Below are 15,603 nucleotides of genomic sequence, written 5' to 3'. Positions count from 1 at the left end.
TGTTGCCGTATTGACTTCGATCTCCCCTTCAATCAATCAATCAACAATATTTGTAGAGTGCACTACATACCAGTGAGGGTCTTCAGGCACTGGGGGGCAGCTACTGATCGAACAGCCAGGTCTTGAGTAGCCTCCTGAACGTCATTAGGTCTTGGGTCTGTCGTAGGTTCAGTGGGAGGGTGTTCCAGGTCTTGGCGGCGAGGTGGGAGAAGGACCTCCCGCCAGTGGTTTTCCTTCGGAAGTGCGGGATGGTGGCGAGTGCGGCGTAGCTGGCAGTTGGGGGTGTAGAAAGAACGACGTTTGTTGAGGTAGGATAAGCCGTTCTTGTGGAGTGCCTTGTGTGCGTGGATGAGGAGCTTGAAGGATATCCTCTTGTTGACGTGTAGCCAGTGCAGGTTCCTCAGGTGGGGGGTGATGTGGCTGTGCCGTGGTACGTCAAGGATCAGTCGTGCAGAGGAGTTTTGGATGCGTTGCAGTCGTTTGATGAGCATGGTCGGGGCTCCTGCTTAGGGGGCGTTTCCGTAGTCGAGTCTGCTACTGACAAGGGCCTGGGTGACTGTTCTTCTTGTTTCTGTCGGGATCCACCTGTAGATTTTGTGGAGCATGCAGAGGGTGTTGACACAGGAGGAGAAGATGGGGTTGACTTGCTTGGTCATAGAGAGCGTTGAGTTGAGGATGATTCCTAGGTTGCGTGCGTGGTCGGTGTTTGTCGGGGCTGCCCCCAGTGCTGTCGGCCACCAGGAGTCGTACCAGGCTGAGGGGTTGGAGCAGAGGATGAGGACTTCCTTTTTGTCCGTGTTCAGCTTCAGTCGGCTGGTTTTCATCTAGTCAGCGACGGCCTTCATTCCTTCGTGGAGGTTGGCTTTGGCTGTGATGGGGTCATTGGTGAGGGAGAGGATCAGTTGAGTGTTGTCGGCATAGGAGATTATGTTGTGGTCGTGCTGTTGGGCGATGTGTGCGAGCAGGGCCATGTAAATGTTGAACAGTGTCGGGCTGAGGGAGGAGCCCTGGGGTACGCCGCAGATGATCTCGGAGGCTTCGGATCGGAATGGGGGGAGGCGGATGCTCTCGGTTCGGCCGGAGAGGAAGGAGGTGGTCCATTCCAGGGCTCGGTCTCGGATCCCTATGGCGTGGAGGCGTGTGCATAGTGTGCGGTGGCAGAAGGTGTCAAGGCGGCGGAGAGGTCCAGGAGGATGAGGACTGTGGTCTCACCGTTGTCCAGCAGTTTCCTGATGTTGGTGGCAGCGATTAGGGTAGTCTTGGTGCTGTGGTTGCTGCGGAATCCTGACTGGGAAGGGTCCAGGATTCTGTTTTCTTCGAGTTATCGGGTTAGCTGTCTGTTGACGATCTTCTCGAGGACCTTGGCCGGGAACGGGAGCAGAGATTTGGATCGGAAGTTCTTGAGGTTTTTAGGGTCAGCCTTGGGTTTTTTGAATAGGGCGTTGATCTCGGCATGTTTCCAGCTTTCTGGGAAGGTCGCAGTCTCGAGGGAGAGATTGAAGACGTTTCGCAGGTGGGGTGCGATGGAGCTGCTGGCTTTCTTGAAGATGTGGTGGGGAAATGGGTCTGATGGGGAGCCGGAGTAGATTGTGCTCATGGTCTTGATGAGGTCATCGATGCTCACGCTGGATCAGGCTAGCAGGGGGTCGTGGTCGATGGTGTGCGGAGAGACTGTTGTGTTGCGGTCTGTTGGGGCTGTGTGGGTATCGAAGCGGTCGTGGATGTCTGCTATCTTGGGGTGGAAGAAAATGGCGTGGGAGTCGCACAGGGCTTGCAACGGCGGGATGTAGTTGGTGTTGGAGCTGGGGTTGAAAAGTTCCTTCACGATGTTAAAGAGATCCTTGCTATTGTGTGCGTTGTTGTCGAGGCGATCCTTGAAGGAGGTGTTCTTGCCCGCCCTGATGAGGTGGTGGTGGTGGTTGCGGGTGGAATACTTGTGGGCTGCGTGGCTGTCTGGGGTCTGTTCGCTGTGCCATTTCTTCTCTAGCTTTCGGCAGGCTCGCTTATAGGCTAGGAGTTCTGGGGTGGACCAGCTGGCCCTCTTGCTGGCATCTCTGTGGGGGGGTTTCTTCAGCAGGGCGAGAGTGTTGGCGCAGTCGTCGATCCAGCATCTGAGGTTGCGGGCAGCGTCGTCGGTGTTGGAGGTTCGGTGGGTGAGCTCAGAGCAAGGTTTGGTTGACATTGGTCTTCAGTGATTTTTCTCCAGCAACGGCGGGGGATCTGTTGGGTGCGGTGGTGTATGGTGGGTTTCTGGAAGGAGAAGTGGATGCAGAGGTGGTCGGTCCAGAGGAGTTCGGTGGTGTGGCTGAAGGCGACGTGGGGGCTTGCGGAGAAGATGAGGTCAAGCGTGTGGCCTGCGGAGTGGGTGGGCGTTGTGACGAGTTGTTTCAGTCCGAGGTTGACATGTATCGATCAGGGTTGTCGAGTTGCTGCGGTTGTTGTTCTCTAGGTGAAAGTTCAGGTGTCCGATGAGGATTAGTCGGTGGAGGTCAGGGCGTGCGTGCTGATGGAGTGGCTGAACTGGGGTTGGGGTCCGAGGGGTCTATAGACTAGGATGCCTCGGAGGGTGGATTTGGGGTCTGTGTGGATCTGTAAATGCAGGTGTTCGACAGAGCTGAGAGTGTCGTTGGTGCTGGTCAAGACCCTGATGCTGTTCTTGTGGACGATGGCAATTCCTCCTCAGACTGCAGGTGATCTTGTAGCTGGCAGGGATGGCTATGAATATGTCGGGTGCGGAGGAGTTATTCATCCAGGTCTCTGTGAGGAAGGCGACGTCCAGTGACGTTGTGTCGAGCAGATCCCAGAGCTCGACGGCGTGTTTGCGTGCGGAGCAGGTGTTCAGTAGGATGCAGGTCTTTCTTGGCGGGTTGTTCGGTGGCTCTGATGCTGGTGTAACTGCAGTTCCAGCAGGTGAAGGGACTGTGTGTGCGTTTTGCGGCGGCCTTGAAGCAGGTGTGGGTCCTTCCGGGGTTAAGGGCCTGGAGTGTGCAGGTGTCGTAGCGGTGGTCGTCGTGGCGGGTGCGGGGACCAGGGGTTCTGGCGATGGGCGCGGTCCAGGCATGGATGGGCGCTGACGGGCTTGCCTTAGGCTCGCCATCGGCGCGCCAGCCGCACAGCGGGCGTCATATAGGAGGATGTGGGAGGGAGGATCAGCTGGGAGGCAGGGGTAGCAAATGGGAGAGAGCGGGTGCGGGGACACAGCGGCGGGAACGGGGCAGCGAGGGGGAGATGGAGGAGAAAAACGGGCACAAGATGCAAAATCAAACAGAAGAAAAATGGGCAAAACAATGGCAGTTAGGGGGAGACAGAAGGCAAAACGGGCACAAGATACCAAATCGAGCAGAAGGAAAAAAAACAGTGGCCAAAACAATGGCAGCAAGGGGGATACACAGGCAAAAACGGGCTTCAAGATACAAACCTAGGGCCGATCACTGGTCACCAGGGACAGCGCAGGATTTACACAAGCTATAGCTTGGGGCCCCATCTTTCTTGGGGACCCCCAAAAAATATTATTAGTCCCAATGCTGCACGTCCGGGATGTCCCATACTCTTCACCCACTTCACTGAATTTTTTTAGCGCGTCTTTTCGAAGAACAAAGCGCTATTTGCCTAGGGCAGGGCAGGGTCTCCAACTCCAACCGGTCGATCGCGAGCTACCGGTAGAAGCTTGCAGACCCTGAGAGTAGCTCGCGCTGCTATCTAATTATTGAGACGTCATATAAGGCTTTATAAGCATTGTATTTTGTAATCCTTCATTGTCTTTCACAGCTATCATCGCCCTTGCCTGCCCTCACACAAACCAGCTGCTCCGATTGGCTGAAGTGAGCTTAGCTGGGGCGGGCTGAAGAACGTGATGTTCTTCCTCTTAGACTTAGTCATGCGCCACCTGTCATTTCCGGGCTGGCACCGCGATTTGCAGCCTGAAACAGTACATCGCAGCCTGGAACCGCACTTTGCATTTGTTTTCGATCTGGGCCTCCCGGAGCAGCTGTGAGGTAAGTGGGCCCCTAATCTAGCAGTGGCAGAGTCTGTAAAATCGGGCAGTTATGAGGTAAGTGGGCCTCTAATTCAGCCGTAGCAGCGTTGATAAAATCGAAGGAATGCCTGAAAGGCCCCTTGATTTTAACGTTGGCTGCCTTTGCGCTTTAGATCTGCCTTCAGTAATAGAGCGCAGGGGCAGACAACGTTAAAATTAATAGTCCTTTTAGGTACTGGGCATCCGATGTTAAATGCAAGTTTCTTGCCTGCACTAATACGCTTTCACTGACTTAACCACGCTTTCATTTGCCTTTGCGTAGTAGTCGTTGAAAGCAGCTCAGTGCATGCAAGTACCTTGGATTTTAACATCGGCTGCCATGCCACCGTGCATTACATGTGCGTTAAGGAATAAAGCATGGTGGAAGCAGAGGTTAACATCAAAGGTCCTTACAGCCAGGCACTTTCCGTTAACACGGTGGCCGTCAATATTAAATCTAAAGTGATTGCCTGCTCTTACAGCATATATATTTTTAACGTTTTTTTTGTCAGTATAATAATAAATTGTAAGTTTAATATATAAACTTACAATTTGGTTTTATTAAATATATATTTGAAAGAACTGCACATTAAAAAATACATATTTTGTTTTGATTGTATTAAATTAAGTATTAATGTATATGTGAACTGTTTTTTTTCTTCGTCAATTTAATTAATTAAACTAATATAAAACTTGAGAGGATATTGTTAATTTTCTCTTTGCATGTTTATTTATTATAAAAATATCGCTTGATGGTAAGTAGTGGTAATATCACAGGACATTTTCAATGAAAAAATATGTCATGCATTATATTACTTTTAAATGTAGTATGTTTAAAGTTATATTAAATATTCTGCCCATAGTTTGCAAGATGTCAACCAGAAGTTATAAAAGTGGAGCTTAAAAGAGGAAAAAGAAGCAGAGAGCTGGAGAAGAACTTAGCAAGTTAACAAAATTAGATAGTTTCTTAAAAAAGAAGAAGATAGATATGGGCCTTGATGAACCAAAAGCCTCTACCACAGTGAGTCAGTCACGGGATATTCACCCTATTCCTGATACAGAGCCTGGTACATCTAGTTGTATAGAATCTACTTCAACGAAAGAAGAAACAAATATTAAGATTTATAAACCAGAGAGTAGTACAAGCACAGACGATGCAGCATCAAAAAACAAACAGAATGATGTTGGGGTATGGGGTGATTTAAGTAAAGATGAGATTTTATACTGGGTAGAAAAAGGTCCGTCAGAATGTCCGCACTCAAATGGCTCATTTGAAAAATCAAAGAAGCTTTGTGCAAACCAAGACAGATATTGCTCGAAAAGCTTGTTCTATCCCAAACGGGCTAATGGTGAAAAATATTGCAGATAATGGTTAGTATATTCGCCAGCAACTGGTCGTGTATACTGTTTCGTGTGTAAACTCTTTTCAAATTCTTCTACACTATTATCATCCGATGGATTTTGTGATTTTCGCAACAACTATTTAGTTCAAAGTCATGAAAACTCTGTAGACCATAGAACAGCTTCGGTAACATATCTTACAAGAAAACGTGGCTCAACAAGTGACTGCCAACTAGTATAACAGATAAATAATAAACGGCAGTACTGGAAAAATGTTCTTTAACGAGTTGTGGCAGTCATAATTACTATGGCAGAGCGTGGTTTACCTTTCAGAGGAGATAAGGAAACATTTGGTTCTCCTCACAATGGCAATTTATTTGGATTATTCGAACTTATAGCAAAATTTGATCCTTTTCTAGCAAGCCATATAAAACATTTGGGAATAAAGGATCAGGTGTCACATCTTATCTTTCTAAAACAATATGTGATGAATTTATCAAAATTATGGCACAAAGTAAGAGACTCAATCTTGGATGATTTAAGAACTGCAGGGTACTTCAGTTTATCTGTAGATTCCACTCCAGACCGGTCCCATATTGATGTAAATGTAAAATGTAAATTGATACTTCTATAGCGCACTACTCACCCGCAAGGGTCTCAAGGCGCTTGTACGAATACCGCTGTGGAACCCATCCTGGCTTTCCCTGTGAGGCGTACACTCCTGGGCACCCCCAAGGTGGAGGCCAGGCATCCTTTTAGCGTTGTGGGGGCCGTTGTGGAGATTAAGCAAGCTATTGCCCAGAGTTTCAGAGTGGGAATCTATGATTAGAATAGGCACCGAGGCGAGAATTATCAGGTCCGTGGAATTTTGAGCTCAAGACCCGCCGAGGCGGGGAATTGAACCCTGGTCCCGGGCCAGACCTCTGCATGAGGGTCTGCCGCTCTAACCATTGAGCCACACTTCTCTCAGCTCACTGTTATTGTGAGGTATGTTTCACCAGATGATGGCCTCCCTATTGAACGTTTTCTAACTTTCCTAGAGATGGGTAGCCACACTGGGTAAAGTATGGCTAAGATGGTGCACAACTACCTTACAAATGAGTGCAAAATAGATTTTAGTAAGTGTCGAGGCCAGTCATATGATAATGCTGCCAATATGTCTGGCAAATACAAGGGTATGCAAGAAATAATATTGAAGACTAACAAGTATGCTATGTATATTCCATGTGCTGGTCATTCCCTGAATCTTGTTGGTAGAGCAGCAGTTGACTGTTGTTTAGATGCAGTAAACCTTTTTGGAATTGTTCAAGAAATATATAATTTCTTTTCATCATCTATACATAGATGGGCAGTACTATTGTTATTCTTCAAAGATGATTCAAAAGTTCCAAAGTCTTTGTCAAAGACTAGATGGGAAGCACATTCAATGGCCACAAGTGCAATACTTGATAGTTATGATGGAATAATTTCTGCATTGCATCAGCTGCATATTGATACTACAGAGAAAGACGAAACAAGAAATCAAGCCATAAACATTTTGAATAAAATAGAGGAGTTTGAATTTATGGTATTGTTATATTTGTGGAGTTACTTGCTGGGTGAATTTCACAAGACTAGTCAATCATTGCAAGACCCTCAAATTAGTCTAGATGTATGTAGGAAATTGTATGCTTCACTTTCGTTTTTTGTTAAAGGTTCCACGGATCTTTTTGATCATTTTGGAGAAGAAGCAAAGAAAAAATTGCCTGATGTTGATTACAAGAAAAGAAGATATAGAAGAAGGCATATCAATGATGATGAAGATGATGCTTTAGAGAACCTTGAGCCAAGAGACAAGTTCAGAATCAAAACATTTATACCTGTGAAGGATGCATTAGAGTCAAGTCTAGCACAGAGGGTCTCAGTATGCAATGATACTGCAAAAAAGTTTTCATTCTTAACAAAACTAGAAGCTACAGAAGAAGAGATTCATGAAGGAGTTAGTGTTTTATGCCAAACATATCCTGAAGATGTGGACATGAATCTTGTAGGAGAAGTCAAGCATTTTCATAAATATGTTAGACGTAGTCAAGCCCATGGTTCAGCGGAACAAGATAGCCTGACACATCAGGACCTGTATAGGGTAACATTTATCGTGTCCAATCAGTATTCCCTAATGTAAAAGCAGTTTTGAGATTGCTTCTTAGTATGATGGTTGCAAATTGCTCTGGAGAAAGCTTTTTCTCAGCTGAAGAGGATAAAAAATGAATTTAGAACAACAATGACTCAAAATAAATTATGTTCCCTCAGGCTCATGTGCATAGAAAGCGACAAACTACGCAGTTTATCATTTGATGATGTCATCAGTGACTTTGCTCTAGCAAAGGCAAGAAAGAAAATATTTTAGTTTAATATAATTCCTTAATCCTTATAACATGTTTCAAGAGATTAGGTAATAAGCCTTTGTAAATTGTGCCTTTTAAAAGAACTTTTGTTTCTTTTTACCAGAGTTTGCATTTTCAAGTTTGTTATGAATAAAAATGATTTTAAGTTAAATATTTATTATTTCACTATCAATATACTTCTTAATTGTATTTCAGTTTAACCCTCTAGGTATCCGAAAATCATATTTGTCACTGACATAGTCACATAGAATATCTGGACTTATAAAGGGCCCCATATTTCAAATAGCTTAGGGCCTATTCAAGTCTAAATCCGGCGCTGACCAGGGATGAGGTGCAGGTGGTAGCCTGCGGGTGGAGGAGGGCCTCAACTTCCAGCAGCGGCAGCGTCAGGGCAAACAGACAGTGCTGTGTGGTGGGGGAGCGACCTACCAGCAGGTCAAGGGTCGCTCCCCTTCGCTCTGCGATTCATCGTGGGAGAACTCAGCCTCGTCTGCCATTTGCATATTGCGCACTAGGAGCCGATCTCTTCTATTCCACAGCTTCTTTTCATTTTTTAACCAGTTACATGCTGCGCACTCTTGTTCCTTATGCTCAGGTGATAAACACAATTTACCTTCTTGATGCATGTCCAAGTGAGCATATTTTGTCCCGCACTAAGTGCACCTGCGAAATGGTCTTTCTTTTTTCATCTCCATCATCTGGAGACAGACATTCTTTACTGGTGCTAACGTTGGTCACTGCATACTTTAATCCAAATCGTGTAAGTTATTATTTTTCCTAGGAGGCTAGGAAGATTTCCGATGCAGTCGGTCCTAGCCCAATGGCAGAACAATGCCTTGAGGAGGAGGAGATATGACGCAAACCATATAAATTCCTTGATGAAACCCGAAAACCAACTTGCAGAATCTGGGCCCAACACTAGATGCCAGGAGTATGCATAGCATGTGTATCTGCAGCCAAGACATACTACGAATATTGACTTTGCAATGCAGTAATAACTGTTTGAATGTGCATTTGTTAGTATACAGTTACCGTTACTCTCAAGAACATTTGTGTCAGCAGTACATTGTATGACATATGTAGTGCAAACAACATACAGCATTAAAATTAATATTCTTGTGGTTTAATAGGTTTGTTACAGAGATATGGCCCCAAGTTGTTGCTGGCATAGTTCACTCTAAAGGACGCCCAGGAACTCAATGCATACCTGAGCTTTTCATAAGCTTGTCAAGGGTATGAAGCACAATATAAATGGTACAAATGCAGTAGCTTCTTACTTGACCAGCCATAAAGTATTTAGGGTCACGCAAGGGGTGGGTTAGCATTATAAAAAAAACAATTAACATGCAATACAATCATCATGAGTGAATTCTATTAGAGATGGGTCAAATGAGTACAATAATGCTTTTAAAAGTGTGGTTCCTTATTTCCTTGTGTATCATTGTGAGGAATATTTGCATAAAACTTAAGATTTGTTAGTCAATGTATTCAAAATAAAAATACAGTTGGTAAAAATAAATCTATCTTTAGGTTTGTCTTGCAAGATTTAAAAAAAATGTTTCATTAAGAGATAGGGTGATAATCTATCAATAAACAGCAATCAGCCTAATTCAAGAACAGATTAATTGTCTTCTGTGAGCGAATAATATTTACATAGACAATTTTCAAAGGACTACTACAGGAATAGAGGAATGCAAGAAATTTGGTGGGCAAGAGCCCGTGTTTACACAATATCAGCAAAAGGAAGGAACATAGAAATAGACAACATATGCCAAACTCATTGTGTGATGTTAATTGGACAGGTTGCCATCAGGACAAGCTAACATTGAAGATTGTATGACAGATGGATCGTTTTTTAATGGCTAAAGTACATCAGCAGAAGCTGAACAGGTAAAGTTCCTTGGTTGTGGATCTGTAACTAACTTCACTGTAAAGAACCCAAAATGTTTGACTTGAAACACTCCAGAGGACTTGATCTTTATATGCCGGAGTCAAGGGGAAAATTAAAGTATACTAAGCAATAATCTGAAGAGCAAAAAGTCTGAAGAGGAATATACAAGATATAGAAAGATAAACATTGCTTCTAGAAGTATTTCTACTTACCATTTCAAAGTGACAGATGGAAGACTAAGCAAATAAAATGGAGTATCACAAGTTTTTAGACATTATAATGTAGGCCAGTGAAGTCATGTGACACTGTTCCAGTAGAAACTACCAAATAGGAAGCGCAGAGGAAGTCAAAGGGGGGTTTACGGATAGATTTACAGATATATTGAAGGTCATCTATACAAACAAAAAGTCTTGGAACACTCCAAAATGAAAATGCCTACAGGAAGTAGGCCACATAACCAACTGTCTATCCTCAAGATATTTAACTTATGAGCTTAAGACACATTTTCTTTGCAGATCACGGCCCTATTAGCAGCCCTAAACCTGTATAGAGTTCTTTGTTACAGGGAACATCAAAAAGGCAATCACAAATATATAAATGTTAGAAATCAGATTTGAAGGCTGTAGATTACCGCACTGAAATACAATAAAGAAAGGCATGAATGAGAATTTACGCACAATTTAAATACATTATTTAATTAAATAACAAGAAACATAACTTACCCTAATAACTTTCTTTTACGTAAAATTGGATTATTGACCGTATTTAAAGGTTTGAGACTGACTTTCAGATCTTGTATTCTCATGTTCGCAAGCTGTTCTGCATGAGCTTGCTGTATCCCAGCAACTACTGCCTGTCAATGGAAAATGCTACATTTATTACTTAATTAGGTCCTTTGTGCATGTGAATTCCAAGCCACCACTAATAACACTATGAACTAAGACATCATTGCATTCATTTTCTATCATTAGGACAATTAGGGAATGCAGTGCCTTTACATCTTGTTAGGAGGCTATACACACTAATGGCAAAACAATATTGGGATAGTCTTGCTGAGCAGATAATGCTGTGATAGAGAGAAGAGGTAATAGGGTTACTCAAATGTTCTACATCTCAACTATGTTTAAAATAATTAATTGGAGAACAATCACTGGGTTGATTCATACAAATTGATATTATGCACATTTTTTGCATAGCTTATAATGAGACTTTACAAACAATGAAGGAGTTGAGTTTTAGCGAGTACTGTACCATGATGTAATTTGGGGTGCATCAAAAAAATGGACTAAAACAACATTACAGGGATATGAGTAATGAGATGATGTGGTTCAAGAGAAAGATACCAACAAATTAGCTTATCATCTATCTTTCCATCAATCAAGCACAGAAGTAGGCCTCAATGCTCTAAAGCTTCCATAAGATGGCATAAAACATGAATTAGATAATGATGTTACCTTTGTCATAAATTAATGTTTAAAAGGAAAGTTTTTGAGAAATTCTGTGAAACAAAAATTGTGTAAAACAATTGTGTGTAAACCTTGTCCATCATCATTTGAGCAGACGGCAAAATATTATCAAGAGCCTCTGTGCAATTCAACCAGGGATGGTCCAAAACTCCTTCAATGGTGAGCCTTTCTTCAGGCTTGACTTTCAGCAGCCTGCAAGAAGTAAAAAAAGTAAACTATCTTCAAGAGGAAATACATAAGGATTCGCTTTTAAAATATGTAATTTACAGATTAGATTCAGTAATAGTAATTACATGGCACAGTAACACCACAAATCTGCAACTGTCCTTCCTCAGGGAAAATATGTAACAGCAGAGAAATGGAGTGCGTATGGAATATCTTTCCTTTTTCTATATATTTTAATTTAAAAAAAAAAAAAAGAGAAAAAAAAATGGAATATATTTCCTTATTGGGCAGGAACCCCAGCCCAAAAGTACGAGCCACCTAAAAACCTATATGCTCCTCTCATTAGAGAAACTGAACCCTACTTTCATGCAGAACACTGAGGAATTATACAGCATCCGAAGAGAAAGTAGTATTAAAAAAAAAAAGTCTGACTGAATCATAACGGACCTCAGTAAGAAAAACCACTCAGTTCAAGCTTATCCTCGTGATAGTCAGTATAAGAGATCCTCTTAGCCTACAGTGTAGCTTGCTCACCCAGCAAGCGAAGTTCAAGCTGCAGTCAACTAAAAAGAGTCTTTTATTTTATCAATTTAACATCAGTGAAGAGTTTACTTTTTCTTAAAGAGTGAGTGATGATGTCGGGAGGAATTTCACAGTGTTCCAGAGGTGAAAAAGCATGTATACACCCAAATATCTTTCCAATGGAAACACACACTTTGGTTGAAAGGTGCACTGCAAAATAAGACTTGTTGTAGGTGTTCTAAAACAACCCATCTTTCTGGGTCCTGTAAAAGACAGCGACCAGTACGGACTAAATATGTGTGATTCATACACCAGATGCATCTATATTCTTCTCACCGTTATTCCAGCGGCATTCCTTGAACATAGGAAGCCATAAAGCAAAGGGCTCTCAAAACAGAATGCCATGCTTGATTATTGGATGTGTAACTTGGGTCAGGCATAATTTCAGACCTGAACCCTCTTCGGGTGGCAGTGAAAAATCAAGAAAGCCTATTCCTACCCGAGCGTCTGGCACCAAGGTATCTGGCAGAGAAGAGACTGTGTTGGGCATAGACAATCCAATTGTAGAGAAATCTAGAGAGCTTGTGTGGGATGGGCTCCAGATGCATCTCCTAACAAATTTAACTAAATGGTCTTCGTTACCTTCAACTTGATGGACTGGAGGTGCAGAGCTCAACATATGCTGGTTGTAGATACTCTAGCTAGAAATCATAAAATGGTCCACTGTGAGGTTATTATATAGAAGTACGAGTAATCATCTTTTGCCTTGATTGCATACATCGAAATACCAGTTTAGAAATCAACATCTTGAACTACCACTGCAGAGTAAGCAATTTACCCTGTGGATAGCCATTGTTTTTGAGACCAGTCTTGAACTTCTTGTCCAACAAAAAGAACCAATAAAAAACCTTAAGATCCTCTCTAGGACATCAGATTCCAATGTAAAACTCACATATGCTACCTGACGTGGTCCACAAGTAGGATACAGTAGGCCAAGAAGCCTCAGAGCTGACCTCACAAACACGCGCTGCTAGTTTAAATCATCGGATCATAGCCCCGTTTATTATTATTATTATTTTAATTACTGGTGTGAAAGATTTGTGGATGGAAATGCTGTTTCATAGATAGGAGTTTCTTTTCTGATATCTATTCCTTTCTGTCCCAGTTAAGAGAATTTAATTTTCAGCGGCAAAAATTAAAACAACAAGAATGCAACTGTTGTTGCCTAGCTAAATGTCCTATTATACTATGTTTCGTTATATTAGCATGAACATCTGGAACCATGTTTTTTGGATAAACAAAAATGTTTTTCCTGGAGACATCGTTTCTCACTTACTTAAATAAAGAATGTACAGAAGGAATAGAGAAAGCAGCAGAAATCATACAAGCATTGTACCCAATAGCAAATACAAATCATCCCAAATTGCCTATTCAGAGATGAAAAACTGCACTGTACAGCCAGCTTCCCAAAATGTAACATGTAGATTCTTAGGAAAACTGCTTATTTGGAACTCTTTGCTGGAAGAATATCAGTGGAAGACAAACGTTTCCATTCTTTTACAGACAACATAGGCAGCATGACTAATCCTACAGAAATAACTACCTTCTGCTCATCCAACATCATCTCCTGTCTCAAAACCTATTTTGAAATAACAAATACTAAGGAAGCTGGCATCACTTGGTAAATGCCAACCTTTACGAAGACTATTTTAAACCCGTTACTCAGACAATTATCATATTTCCGGAAGATTATAGATACGACGTATACACATCAAGAGTACATCTTCCAAGTCACTAAAATATTAGAGGTGCACACAGTAGGTTTGAAAATAATAATATACTTTATTTCAAAATGTCGCAGGAGATAAAGTGGAAAAAAAGAAAAAGGAAAAAAATATATATTATTGTGCCAGAATGAAAGGCCAGATATATTAATCATTTTTAACTGTTGCAAACTCTTCAATTAGGCGTTTGCAACAATTACAATGTTTTTTCTACATACTAATTCTATTTTTGTAGTCAGAAAAGTTATTCCAACTGCTCAAATGAGGTTCCAAATGGATACCAATTTGGTATCTGGCAGGAGTGTGTTGAGGGTGTCCCATATAAATTTCAAATCAGTATCATAAGTATTCAAGTTTTGCAAGTGAAATCTGGTTGCAAAACATTGAATTTTTACTAACACTCCAAATTCTTTACTGGTTGCAAAAATACTACATCTGGCCCAAAGATCTGACAGTTTATAATTAAGAAAAAACATCTTGAAGACAAGGTCAAACATTAAAGGACCAAATGAATCAACTTAAATTATGAATGAACTGTCTACAATTAGAAACAGTATACTTTTATATGCACACGTGAATGGCAAATCAATATTGGCAAAGCTGGTTTTAGTTGGTTTGATCTGAGGCTTCCGCACTCATCTGGGATCACTTTCCTTTGGCTCTTTAATGAGGAATGCCTTGTTGCAGAACTGCAGCAGGTGCTAGGCACTTAGGATAACGTCTGGGCTGTTGGAGCCAAGAGTCAAGAATCAGACTCAAACCACTCATCCCAGAATATGATGCATTTATTAAGGGGGTGCTAAAATGAGTGTTTTCCAGATTACAAAAACAGTCTCCCTGACAAATAATAACAAACGAACCCCTGTAGCTTAGACCACTTGATTGTTTTCTTTCAGATATACTTTCATGTTTTGGGATCTAGGATTAGATGCCATCTCCTAACTAATTGTTAACCAGGTAAACACATTCCTTCATCTCCTCGTTCGATACTTCCTTTCTTGACCTGCTTCAGAAGGAGCTGTGAAACTCTTTCCACAGAGTTTCATGATGTTATGTCTTGCCCCCCTTTCTACGGGAGGTTAGTTAATGAGCTCTAGGATGGGGTCAGAGTGACATTTTTAGCAATACTATGGCTTATTATTCTGACTGGAAGCTAACTGCTTTCCTTCCCAATGAGATTAAACAAAGTGTCAGAAAGGGTCTTTGAAAGTCATGTTTGTTTGGTAGCTAATGTCCTGAGATCCAAAACCTTTGCAATCGTGCGGGAGGAGTTATTGTACTCCTGCTGTGTTCTCTCTAATGCAAATAATTGGTGACTGTCCCAAAGCTCTGACTCAGTTTGCATGCCCATTGTCTTGTATCATCAGAATTGCTAAAGCACAAGTTACTACTTGTGTAACGATATATCTGTAAGAGACATTAGTTAGTGATAGATTCCTTACCTTAGAATATCCCCAGGCATCAGACTGGATCCGGAAACTTTTGCGTAGCAGTACCCTTGCGCGTTGGAAGGCGTCGTCTGCAGCTCCGCGTCCGTCGTCGGCGTCGTGGGCGCCGTGATGATGTTGTCGGTGTACTTAGACGCCGCCTCCGCGTGCTGACGTCAGTTCTTAGAAACAGCTTTTCCGCACCAGAAACGCAGAGCTATGCCAAAAACCAACACTGGTGCCTTGAAACTAGGGCCCTGAAACTAGGGCCCTGAAAGGGGATGACCTTAACCCTAGATATCGGTTTGCATAACATGGAGGATGGGTGAGTCGGTAAGGAATCTATCACTAACTAATGTCTCTTACAGATCTATCGTTACACAAGTAGTAACTTGTGCATCTGAAAGAGACACGTTAGTGATAGATTCCTTACCTTAGAATAGATACCCCAGCAATACCAACCCCGGTGGTGGGTCTGCGAACCAATAATCACACCAGAAAGTCCTGGAGGACGGAACGGCCAAAGAAGCCATCCCTCCGGACTTTACTGTCCAAGCAATAGTGTCTTGCAAACGTGTGCAGCGAGGCCCACATAGCCGCCTGGCAAA

General features: G+C 42.5%; 1 protein-coding gene across 7 annotated transcripts in view; it reads right to left on the bottom strand.

Moving 5' to 3' along the window:
* Positions 1 to 15,603, bottom strand: part of MAPKAPK5 (MAPK activated protein kinase 5) — a 429,232-nt gene that overhangs the window by 30,409 nt on the left and 383,220 nt on the right. For all 7 annotated transcript variants that reach the window (XM_086943071.1, XM_086943068.1, XM_086943069.1 and 4 more), the window contains 2 exons: positions 11,169 to 11,289; positions 10,354 to 10,484 (listed from right to left, as the gene is read on the bottom strand). In XM_086943071.1, the coding sequence (XP_086799197.1) occupies positions 10,354 to 10,484; positions 11,169 to 11,289 (252 nt within the window). The remainder of the gene's footprint in view (positions 1 to 10,353; positions 10,485 to 11,168; positions 11,290 to 15,603) is intronic.

This window comes from Lissotriton vulgaris, chromosome 11, assembly GCF_964263255.1.
Source record: "Lissotriton vulgaris chromosome 11, aLisVul1.2, whole genome shotgun sequence".
Classification (NCBI taxonomy): Eukaryota; Metazoa; Chordata; class Amphibia; order Caudata; family Salamandridae; genus Lissotriton; species Lissotriton vulgaris.
This window is presented reverse-complemented; position numbering and strand designations above follow the sequence as displayed.